At 38.0% G+C, this 12,480-nt stretch overlaps 1 protein-coding gene across 6 annotated transcripts in view; it reads right to left on the reverse strand.

Moving 5' to 3' along the window:
- Positions 1–12,480, reverse strand: part of FER (FER tyrosine kinase) — a 435,215-nt gene that overhangs the window by 15,874 nt on the left and 406,861 nt on the right. For all 6 annotated transcript variants that reach the window (XM_041752267.1, XM_041752266.1, XM_041752262.1 and 3 more), the window contains one exon: positions 7,716–7,870. In XM_041752267.1, the coding sequence (XP_041608201.1) occupies positions 7,716–7,870 (155 nt within the window). The remainder of the gene's footprint in view (positions 1–7,715; positions 7,871–12,480) is intronic.

Below are 12,480 nucleotides of genomic sequence, written 5' to 3' on the forward strand. Positions count from 1 at the left end.
AACTTCCCTCTTAGAGTTGTTTTTGCTTCATCTCATAAATTTTGGTATATTTCCATTTTGATTTGTCTCAGGTTATTTTTAAAAAGATATTATTTATTTATTAGAGAGCAAGCGAGTGTGCAAGCACTGCAGGAGGGGCAGAGCGACAAGAAGAGGCAAAGAAACCCAAGCAGACTTCATGCCAAGTGAGGTACCCCCTGTGGGGCCCAATTCACAACTCTGAGATCATGACCTAAGCCAAAACGAAGAGTCAGGCATTTAATTAACTGAGCCAGCCAGGTGCTCCTGAAGGTTTTTTTTTTTTTTTTTTTTTTAAGGTTTCTTCTTTAATTCATTGGTTTTCAGTAGAATATTGTTTAATTTCCCAGTAATTGTAGAATTTCATACCACTGTGGTCAGAAAAGATGCACGATAGGATTTAGATCTTCTTAAGTTTATTAAGACTTGTTTTGTGGCCTAAGATATGATGTACCCTGGAGAATGTTCCATGTGCACCTGAGAAGGATGTGTATTCTGGTGCTTCTGAATGAGATGTTCTGTATATAATTATGTAGTCTATCTGGTCCAGTGTGTTATTTAAGACCCATATTTCCTTATTGATACTTCTGTCTGAACGACCTATCCATAGATATGTGGTATATTAAACACTTCTATATTATTGCTATTTCTCTCTTTAGATCTGTTAATATTTTCTTTGTATGTTTAAGTGAGCCTATGTTGGCTGCACAAATATATATTTATTTATTTATCAATATTTAAAAATGTTATATACTCTTGTGGTATTGGCCACTTTATCATTATGTGATGCCTTTCTTTGTCCTTGACTACAGTCTTAAAGTCTATTTGGTGTGACAGAAGCAGAGCTACCTTAGCTTTCTTTTGATTTTCATTTGCATGAAATATCTTTTCCTGTCTCTTCACTTTGAGTCTGTGTATGTCCTTACATCTGCAGTGGGTTTCTTGGAGGCAGCACATAGATGAGACTTGTTTTTGTTTTTTTATTCATTCAGCCAGTCTGTGTCTTTTGATTGGAGAATTTAGTACATTTATGATTAAAGAAACTGCTGATAGGTATGTACTTATTGCCAGTTTGTTCATTGCTTCCTGGCTGTTTGCAGTTCCTCTCTGTTCCCTTCTTCTCTTGCTCTCTTCCTTTGTGGTTTGATGACTTTCTTTAGTGGTTGCTCAAATTTCTTTTATAATTATCTTTTGTGTATCTAATATAGACTTTTGCTTTGTGGTTACCATAGGAGTTACATAAAACAATCTATATTTATAACACTCTATTTTAAGTTAACAACTTAAACACTCTTTTAAGATAACAACTTAAGTTTGCATGGATTCTAAAGCTCTACAGATTTACTCTCCCTCATGTCTGGTTTTTGATATCACAGTTTACATCATTTATTTTGTGTACTCCTTAACTCATTATTTTGTTACATTTTTACTACTTTTGTCTTTTAACTTTTATGCTAGCTTTATAAATGATTAATCTCCTATCTTTACTAAATATTTAACTTTACCAGTGAGACTTACACTTTGTGTTTTCTTGTTACAATAAGCACCCCTTCTTTTCAGCTTAGAGAAGTCCTTTTAGCATTTCTTGGAAGGCTGTTTTAGTGGTGATCAACTCCTTAACTTGTGCTTTGTATTTCCTTCAATTCTAAATGGTACCTTTGCCAGGTAGAGTATTCTTGTTTGCAAATGTTCTACTTTCAGCCTCTGAATATACTGAATATACTCTCTTCTGGTCTGCTAAAACCAGTTCCTACTTGAAAGTTTCTACTAAAAAATCTTCTGATAGTCTTATGGACGCACACTTATATACAACAATTTGCTTTTCTCTTGTTGTTTTTAAGATTCTTTTATTCTTTTTAACCGTTGACATTTTAATTATGATGTGTCTTGGTGCGAGTCTCTTTGAGTTAGTTTTATTTGGAACTCAATGAGCCTTGTAGATCTGGATGTGTCTCTTTCCCTAAATTAGGGAAGCTTGAAACCATTATTTCTTCAAGTAAGTTTTCTGTCCCTTACTCTTCTTCTTCCTTTGGGACTTCTATAATGCAAATGTTAGTCTGCTTCATAGTGTCCTATAAGAAAATTCCTTGAGTTATCTCCACTTCTTAAAATTCTTTTTGTTGCTCTGATTTGGTGAGTTCCACTGCTTTGTCTTTGAGTTAACTGATCCTCTCTTTTTCATCTAGTCTGCTAGTAAAACCCCTCTACTGTATTTTTTTTTTAGCCCAATTACTGCATTTTTCAGCTTTGTGACTTCTATTTGGTAATTGGTACTCCATTAGATTTTCTATCCATTGAAGTTCTCACTATATTCATCCATTCTTCTCTGAGTTTGGCAAGCATCTTTATGATTATTACTTTGAAGTCTTTATCTGGTAACTTCTGTTTCACTAAATTTTTTTTCCTAAGAATTTCTTTAGTCTTTTCATTTGGAACATATTTCAGTGTTTATTCATTTTGTTTGACTCTTTGTTGGTTTTTATGCATTAGAGGAAGAGCCATTTCTCCCAATCTTGAAGAAGTAGCCTCATGTATTACATGAATGTCATCATTCAATTTTGCCCTAGTTCCTTGTTGTCTTTCAAATGCTTGTGATTGCCCATGCAGACTATTTTATTTTTAATAGATCATAGTAGTTGAGGGTACTCTTAGATCTATCATGTCCAAAAGAATCTCACCACTGTAACTGATTTGCAGCCAGATCCTAAACAATGGCTAAGGTCCCACAGTCCTGTAGGACTACAAGTGTAAGCCCCACTGACCACTAGAGCCAGCTGATCTGGAGTTGTACCCTGGGCACAGGTGTAAAGATTTGGGGCTCTAGATGAGTGCATAAGCTCATAAGCTCAGATACCAGGGAGGTAGGGGGAGAACGCAAAGGCAGTGTCCACCGTCTACATTACCTCAAGCTCTAGATGTGTGCCAAACCTGAAGCCTACCCCTCAGTCTGAAGCTCCCGACAAGCACATAGGCTTCTTTCATAGTTGGCTGTTGGTGCAGTGCCTTGGGGAATGGGTAGCTTGCCAAGAACAATCTCTCTGATTGTTACTGTTCTCTGGGACACAGGAATCTGAGTGTCCCTTAGTCAATAGAGCCAGATCAAGGGGCAGTCTCTGGATGGCAGCCCCTAAAACTGGGCCACCAGCTGGGTGTAAGAGCTCTCTTCTGAGACATACTGGTGCTCTAGTATACAGCAGGACAGAGTATGAAGCGGGGCAGACGCCTGCCCTCTAATGTCTCTGGAAAGGATCAGTCAGGTCTTAGATGTGTGTTCAATCATAAGCCTGCACCTCTGGCTGTAGCTCTGATAATAAGCTAATAGGTCTCTTTCATAGAAAGGCAGAGCTCTGGGCCTATTGCCTCTTGCTGTGCCCTAGGGGTGGCAGCTGGTTCAGAACATTTTCTCCGTTGGTTACAGTCCTGTGGGATCTGTGAAAGTAAGCCCTGCTGACCACAGGTCAGAGCCAGGTGCTATCGAGGCGTCTCCAGGTGGCACCTGCTAAAATCTGAGCACCGGACAAGGGTATAAGCTCCCTTCTGGGAGATTCTGGGAAGCAAAGGAGAGGGAGAGTACAGATAGAGCATCCTTTGTTCCTAGACAGAACCTCCACAGGCCTATAGATTGGTGCCATACCAGAAGTCTGCCTTAAGGCCACAGCTCCTAGACAAACAGATAAAGACTGTATGTTGCTGTCAGGGCTCTAGGGTGGTAGCCTGCCAAAGGGTGTTCTCAGATTGTTACACTCATATGGAACACAGGCATGCAAACCCCCTAGACTCCAAACCTAATATCAAGGTTGTTCCCTGTGTGGCAGCTGCAAAAACCAGGCTACCAGATACTGTGTATCTGGCAGGTACTGGTGCTCAGGGGTGCAGCAGAAGTAGAATGTGAAAATGGCATCTGCCAGCCTCCATCCCTGGAAAGCATCCCCAGGAGACCTGTAGACGTGTATTGAATAAGATGCCCCTCAGGTTGATGCTTTCAGACTAGCATCTGAGCTTCTTTCACATAGCCTGTCTGTTGCCTGCTGCTGCTCTGGGCTCTAGGGCAGGTGATTCCAAGCATGGGGCCCTTTAAGAGTTGTGTTTATATTCCTTTAGCCTTATGGGTTACGTGGATGTGAGTCTTGTTGACTTCAGTTTTCTTGTTAATTTAAATTTGATTAGCCAACATACAGTACATCATTAGTCTCAGATGCAGTGTTCACCAATTCATCACTCATCAAAGGTAGATATTTTGGGAGCTCACCTCTCAGGTGCAGGTCTTAAATGCTGCAGTGCCTGATGTGAGTGCTTAAACCCTTTGTTCTTCAGGGAGAAGCTCTAGGTTTTTAGTTTCCTCCTGATTATGGTTCTCTGTGCTGTGGATTAGGTTTATGGTGAGATTGAGTCTTAGCCTCTCTTACCTGCTGTGATGTGGGTTTTTTCTTTTCTTGTTTGCCTACTATGTAGCACTTGGTTAGCTAGTTTTTAGGGTTTTTTGAGAGAATTGTTCCATAGACTTGGTGTGTCTGTGAGAGGAGGTGTGAGTTTGGGCTCTTCTTAGATCTCCATCTTGAATTTTAATGGGCTAAGAGCAACTTAAAATTGTACAGAATTTTGCTACTTCTCCACCTCATTTGATCTTCACGATACCCCTACATGGAAAAGGCACTATGTTCTCATCTTTCAAATTAGAAAACATAGGTGCACAGAAGTAGATGATTTGCCAAGGTCATGCAACTAATGTTATAACTGATAGGAAATCTGGCCCTGATGGTTGATCCAGAACTCTTTTCACTATAAATCCTGCCTCCTTCTCATTTCAGAGTAGTCATGTCAGGCTAATTAGAGGATGCATCAGCTCAAAATTGTTAGATGACAAACAAAAATATATCTTTTAATTTTCCCTTTTAGATTATTTCTTTGTTGAAGGTGAGTATCCTAGCTGCCCTTTACAAGCACAGTATCTTTTGTAACAGCTATATTGAGCATGGCAGCAATATATGCTGAAAAACTATTGAGTATGCTGCCATTTTGTGATTAAAAAGTGGGGGAGGGGATATATATGCAATTATGTGTTGTGTGGCCAGAGACAGGAGGGAGAGGGGCTTACCTGTCATTGGAGACTCCTTTCTGTTGTTTGATTTTTTTAAAAAACAAATATATGTGTCATTAAAAAAAAAATCAAATGACAGCAACACTAATGACAAAATAATGGTAAAAATAAATTTAACAGTATGGCCCTAAGGCAAAATTTCTGTGAGGTTCCTTAGACTGAAGGAGTTTTCTATCAGCCTTGCTCCCACATGTCATCGGAAACTTGGGTAGTATTTCAGCTACTCTGAGGCAACATGGAATAAAAAAAACCTTGGAAATGAGGTAAAAATCTTACCACCAATCTTAGAATGATAGTTGCATAAAACCTGAAAGAAGTATGGCAAGAAATAGGTCTTTCAATAGATATATTTTCCACCCTGGTTAAACTCTGAGGAATTCCCTCCTGGGCTGGGTAATAAGTATGCCAGACTTATTCCACAACTACGGTTAAAATCTCTCCCCCTCTGTCATGTAAATTGTTCTGCATTGTATTAATATTAAAGACTGATAAAAAAAAGAATGTCCCTCCTTGCCAACCAAAGATCTTCACAGCTCTCTTTATTACTTAAAATGCTGTAGGTCTGGCTCTAAGAGATATCCAGAAATAGAATTTTGATTTGTAAATACTTTAGTCAGCTTGAAATTCAACTAAAATACATTTTGATTAAAAGGCAGAATTTTACTTGGCATGATAGTTAAGAGGACACTCAAGGCAACCAAGAGGATCTGGTCAACAGGGTTAAAATAAATTCTAGAGAGCTGGATTTCAGGGTCTCCCAAGTCCAGTTCCAGCCCCTTTACAGGAATGCTCTAAATGTACAAGAAGGGGTTAACAATGTCTTGCTATTTAAAGAAAACCTCTGCGTAAATAACAAGTTACAGTCTTTTATCCTGTGATTGTTCTTAAGAATACAACCGTAGACTAATATCGCTGTAGAAAATAGCAGGGGTGCCATTTTCTCTAGATTCTGAGGAAGAGTGGAATTAGTCTGTGATCATTAGAAAGCTTATAAAAACTTCTCTTGCTAGCACATGGGAAGACAAATTAGGATGAGGATTCGTATCTATGGAGTATTAAGCTCAAAAACTTCATTACTGGGAACTAGAACAACTTAGTCAATTTCTCGTAATGACAACTACATACAACATATACTCCATAGTGTCATTAATATACAAAATACCAAATAGGTCCTGGTGTCTGAATCAGCCCCAACTAGCTTCCAAACGAATCATTTTACAAAGCTTTATCTGGAAAACATCTGGCAGTTCCTCACAAAGTTAAATGTGTAGAATTTACCATACAACTCCTAGTGTTTGCCTACAATAACTAAAAACAGGTCCTCAAACAGATCCTTATACACAAATGTTCATTGCACTATTCACAAGCCGAAAGGTGAAAACTGCCCAAATATGCACCAATGAATGAATGGATAAACAAATTATTAATATACACAATGGGATATTATCCAGCCACAAAAAGGAATGAAGTTAATTATACATGTTACGACATGGATGAACCTCCAAAACATTTAAGAAATGTATACTATGTGTAGGATGATTCCTTTTACATGAAATATGCAGGACAGGTAAATCCGTAGCAACAAAAAACAGACATGTGGTTGCCAGTGGCTGGGGGAAAATGAGGGATGGGGAGTAAATGGGTAAAGTTTACTATTCTGGAGTGATGAAAACGCTGGAACTAGAAAGTAGTAGTGGTTGTAGAATACTGTCAACTGTACTAAATACCACTGAATTATTCACTTCAAAATGCTTAATTTTAAGTTAGAAGAATTGTACCTCACTTGACAAAGCTTTATCTTTAATTTTATCTTTATCATTGAATTAAGGCATTTATAAATGCCCTATTCAGCATGATGAAGTAATTTTCATTTTAAATCAGTCAAGAATAATTTTATGATATTTCAATTTAAAACATACTGTACCCATTTACCAACCCATGGCTCATATGCCACTTCACTCAGTTAAAATGTAATTTATAATTTCAGTTAAAGCACAATCTCTCTCCTTTTAATCCTTGAGCCATTACCCATCTTGTTGCAGCCCATTTTATCCCAACCACAGATAATGCAACCTGTATTTATTTCCAATTGCAATGACACGCACACACAAATTCCTGCAAATTTAAAAGTGTAACTTCCCTTCTCTCCCCACAAGATGTATACAGGTTCCAGAGACAGAAATGCTAAAAAACTATGTTAATTTTTAGAGTGAGAAACTATAGACTTGATAATATTTTAAAACCATATTAGGTGAGGTTATTGTGCCAATTATAAGACATTCCAAAGCAGTGGTCTAGAGCCATAGCAACACTTAAAAAAATAATTTTTAGGGATTAAAGAAACCCTTTCCAAAGTGCTTATAAGTATACCCATCTTTTAAATTTAGCAATGTTACATGTAGAAATCTGACCAATAAGGTTAATGAATTGAGTTTCTGCTCCTGTGTAAGTACAAAATATGAATACTTACACATTATTGTGTTGATTTTCAAATCATTCTAACTTGGGCTCTACTTTACTCCTGTAACTTTGCTTGTGAATGTTTTGTGCTGATGGAGTACATTTTTTACCACCAAAAAGAAAAACAGTCTATTCTTACCATAATTAAGAGCTTCTGGTGCTGTCCATTTAATGGGAATCTGCTTTAAGCCAGAAGATGAATACACTCCACCATCCTCTTGACGAGACATTCCAAAGTCACTGATTTTCAGAACGTTATTTTCACCTACCAGGCAGTTTCTTGCAGCCAGATCCCTAGGTTACAATAAGATATAGGAAATACCTATTAAAACAAATTGAAAGCTGCTTTCACATTTATGACTTCCACACTTTGCATTTTTACATTTGCAATGTATTTATAATGAGGTTAAGAATGCTTGTGATTTACCAGTCCTTCTCATCTTTTCTGTCATAGGCAAAAATCACCAGTGAGAGTATTTGCATAGGGAACAGGCCCCATGCTAATTTTCTAGGCACCACATATATTTCCATTTAAATAGAAAAGTACTGATTCTAGGGTTAAGAGAAAATCACAGAGGAGAGGCTATGCAAACTTGGCCTTATTTCTCACTGGACTAGATTTCCTAGAGTAGCATTATTTTACATAACTTCTGTAATGATGGAATGTTCTCTATCGGTGCTGCCCAATAGGTAAGTCATTGGCACGTGTGACTATTGAATACTTGGAATGGAACTCATGCGATCGAGAAACTGCATTTTTAAATGTACTTTTAGTTAATTAAATTTAAATAGCTGCATGTAGCTAGACAGCCTTTGGCTGTTGTAGACTTAGAGCTTCCCAAAGGGTGGAGAATGACTGAGGTGCTAGAGAGGCTTGCAATTCTTTTTCTACTGCATCTGGGGCAGGCAAAACTGCAATGATCTGGCTCTGCCTGTCTCTCTCACCTCATCTTGTTCTACTCTACATAATTTCTAAATTCTACCTATACTGGGTTTCTTTTTGTCCTCAAATGCAGGACAATCCCCTAATGTGACAAGCTTATTTCCACTGTAGGGCTTTGCCTGGAGTGCTCTTATTTGTTATTTGTTCTCTTTGCCTGGAGTGCTTTTCTTCTAGGCTATGTTATAGCTGGCTCATATTCATTCTTCTCTCAAATGCCCTTTTCTCAGAGAAATCTGTCTTGACCATCTCTTTTCATCACTGTAGTCTTCCTTATCAGATATCCCTACTTTAATTCTAGTGAGAAGCCCTTCAATAATCAAACTCATATATATACCTATTTATACATTTTTATATATTTATATATGTAGAGACAGAGAATGTATATGAGTGTATGAATCTATACATATACACAGAAAATCAGATAATATGTCAAATAGTCTGAATATGAAGAAAAAAGTTGTATAAGGGGAGAGATTTACTAGCAGGAATCCTATTTGAGGTAGGCTGTTAGGGAAGATCTCTTTGATAATATGGTATTTGACATGAAGGAAGTTAAGAAGCCAGCCACGGGGTTATCTAGAAGAAATGCATTCATGATAGAGACCCTGAAATTGGTACATACTTAGTATACTCAAGGAACATTAAGGAAGCTAGTATAACTGGTATGAAATGAGGGGAAGAAAATAGTCATTTTAATCAGAAGGTTAGCCAAAACCAAATGATGTATAGCTTTTTTACTAGTAAGTCCCTTGGATTTTACTGAGAGTAAGCTGGGAGGTAACTGGAGAGTTCTGTGCACAAGAATGATGTGATCTTACTTAAGGTTTGAAGAACCATATGCTATTGTGTAGAGAATGAACTGACGGAGTTCCATTAGAAGACTATCTCAGAAGACTATTTCAGAAGTCCAGGAATGGCAACAATAGCCTGCACGAAGATGGAGTCAATCAATAATATTTGCTGGTAGACTGGATGTGGAAAAGGAGAGAAAAGGAATCATGGATGACTCCAGGATATTTTGAGCCTGAGCACCTAGAAGCATGGAACGGACATTTACTGAAACGGGGAAGGTTACCAAAAAATTGCTAGAATGGATACGGGAATTTAGCCAAGTTGTAGGATATAAAAATCAACGCACAGAAGTGAGGTGCATTTCTATACACTAACAGTGAGGCAGAAGAAGGAGAAACCAAGGAATTGGATCTTATTTACAATTGCACAAAACCTGTAATATACCTAGGAATAAAGCTAACCAAAGAGGTAAAGGAGCTATACTCTGAAAACTATAGAACACTCATGCAATAAATTGATGAAGACACAAAGAAATGAAAAACATTCCATGCTCATGGATTGGAAGAACAAATATTGTTAAAATGTCTATGCAACCCAAGGCAATCGAGTGCAATCCCTATCGAAATACCAACATTTTTCACAGAGCTGGAACAGACAATCCTAAGATTTGTAACCAGAAAAGACCCCAAATAGCCAAAGTAATGTTGAAAAAGAAAACCAAGAGTGGAGGCGTCACAATTCTGGACTTCAAGCTGTATTACAAGACAGTATGATAATGGGACAAAAAAGACACACTAGAATAGAAAACCTGGAAATACACTCAACTCTACAGTCAACTAATCTTCGACAAAGCAGGAAAGAATATCCAATGGAAAATCGCAGTCCTTCAACAAACTGGACAGCCACATGCGGAATAGTGAAGTTGGATGACTTTCTTACACCATATACAAAAATGAACAAAATGGATGAAAGACCTAAATGTGAGACAGGAATCCATCAAAATCCTAGAGGAGAATACAGGTAGCAACCTCTTTGACCTTGGCCACAGCTACTTATTAGACACATCTCCAGAGGCAAGAGAAACAAAAGCAAAAGTGAACTATTAGGACTTCTTTAAGATACAAAGCTTTTGCACAGCAAAGGAAACAGTCAGCAAAACTAAAAGGCAATCTATAGAATGGGAGAAGATATCTGCAAATGACATATCAGAGAAAGGGCTAGTATCCAAAATCTATAAAGAACTTATCAAACTCAACACCCAAAAAACAAATAATCCAGTCAAGAAATAGCCAGAAGACATGGAGACACTTCTCCAAAGAAACAAATGGCCAACAGGCACAGGAAAAGGTGCTGAACATCACTCATCATCAGGGAAATGCAAATCAAAACTACAATGAAATAACACCTCACCCAGGTCAGAATGCTAAAATGAACAACTCAGGGAATAATAGATGTTGGCATGGATGCAGAGAAAAGAGAACCCTCTTATGCTGTTGGTGGGAATGCAAGCTGGTGCAGGAACTCTGGAAAGTAGCATGGAGATTCCTCAGAAAGTTAAAAATGGAGCTACCCTATGACTCAGCAGTTGTACCACTAGGTATTTATTCAAAGGATACAAACACAGTGATTCGAAGGGGTACATCGGTACCCAATGTTCATGGCAGCAATGTCCACATTGACAGACGAATGGGTAAAGAAGATGTAGTGTATGTACACATTAGAATATTACTGAACCATCAAAAAAAATGAAATCTTGCCATTTGCAACAAGGTGGATAGAACTAGAGGCTATTAGGTTGAGTGAAATAAGTCAGTCAGAGAAAGACAAACACCATATGATTTCACTCCTGTGTGGAATTTAAGAAACAAAACTGATGAACATCGGGGAAGGGAATGAAAAATAAGATAAAACAGAGAGGCGGGATCCCTGGGTGGCGCAGCGGTTTGGCGCCTGCCTTTGGCCCAGGGCCCGATCCTGGAGACCCGGGATCGAATCCCACGTCGCGCTCCCGGTGCATGGAGCCTGCTTCTCCCTCTGCCTGTGTCTCTGCCTCTCTCTCTCTCTGTGACTATCATAAATAAATAAAAATTAAAAAAAAAAAACAGAGAGGCAAGCGATAAATGACTCTTGACTAGAGGGAATAAATTGTGGGTTGCTGGAGGGGAGGTAGGTAGGGGTCTGCTAAATGGGTTAAGGAGGGCACTTGTGGTGAGTCCTGGGTGTTAATGGTAAGTGATGAATCACTAAATTCTATTCCTGAAACCAATACAGCGCTATATGTTAACTCACTTGAATTTAAATAAAAGCTTAGAAAAAACAAAAAATAAATTACCATTACACTTCTCTCTCCTGCTATCATAAAGAGGAAGCATACTAAAGTTGTAAAAGCTTCAAGAGATAAGGAGACTGGGTGCCTAATGAGTATGCTATATATATTCTGGACTATTTCTGTATTTGTGGGCTTTTGTGTGTGTGTGTGTGTGTGTGTGTGTGTGTGTGTGTGTGTGTGTTTTATATTTGCAGTCAAAGTAATCAGTATGGATGGGGGAAGGCCTTAGTTTTGGACATGTATAGTTTATTAGATTTTCAAGTACAGATATAGAGTAGGCAAGTGGGTCTATTAGTCTGGAGGTTAGAAAAGGTCTAAGAGTTGTCAGCTTTCAGATTTGAGGTTACAGAATTACAGAATGCTTTCACCTAGAGAGTGAGTGTAGAGAGGAAATAGAGGTGTTCAAGGCATGCCATCATTTAGTTGCCTGTTTTGTTGTTTCCCCCTCATTTCTCTTGGAGTACTCCTCTTATGTGTACTCCAGTTACACAGTAATACAAGGGAGGCAACACTAGTGTCTGAAACATAATAGAAACCAAATCCTTGTGACCTGAGGAATCAGGAAAAGAGGTCCTTATAAGTGTATGAAAAATCATAAAGAGGAAACGGCCAGAGAAGAGGATTACCTGGTTCCATGTTTGAACCCACACAAGTTTCAGTCTAATCCTTGAGCTACACATTTGATGGGCAGACCTAAGCCCGTTTAGAGAACAAAACTCCTTTATTTTTTTTTATTTTTTTTTTATTTTTTTATTTTTTTTATTTATTATTTTTTTTTTATTTTTATTTTTTTTTTTTTCAAAACTCCTTTAAACCGTGTCTCAAAGTAATTCCTGGCTG

The sequence above is a fragment of the Vulpes lagopus genome, chromosome 4, assembly GCF_018345385.1.
Source record: "Vulpes lagopus strain Blue_001 chromosome 4, ASM1834538v1, whole genome shotgun sequence".
NCBI classification, from domain to species: Eukaryota; Metazoa; Chordata; class Mammalia; order Carnivora; family Canidae; genus Vulpes; species Vulpes lagopus.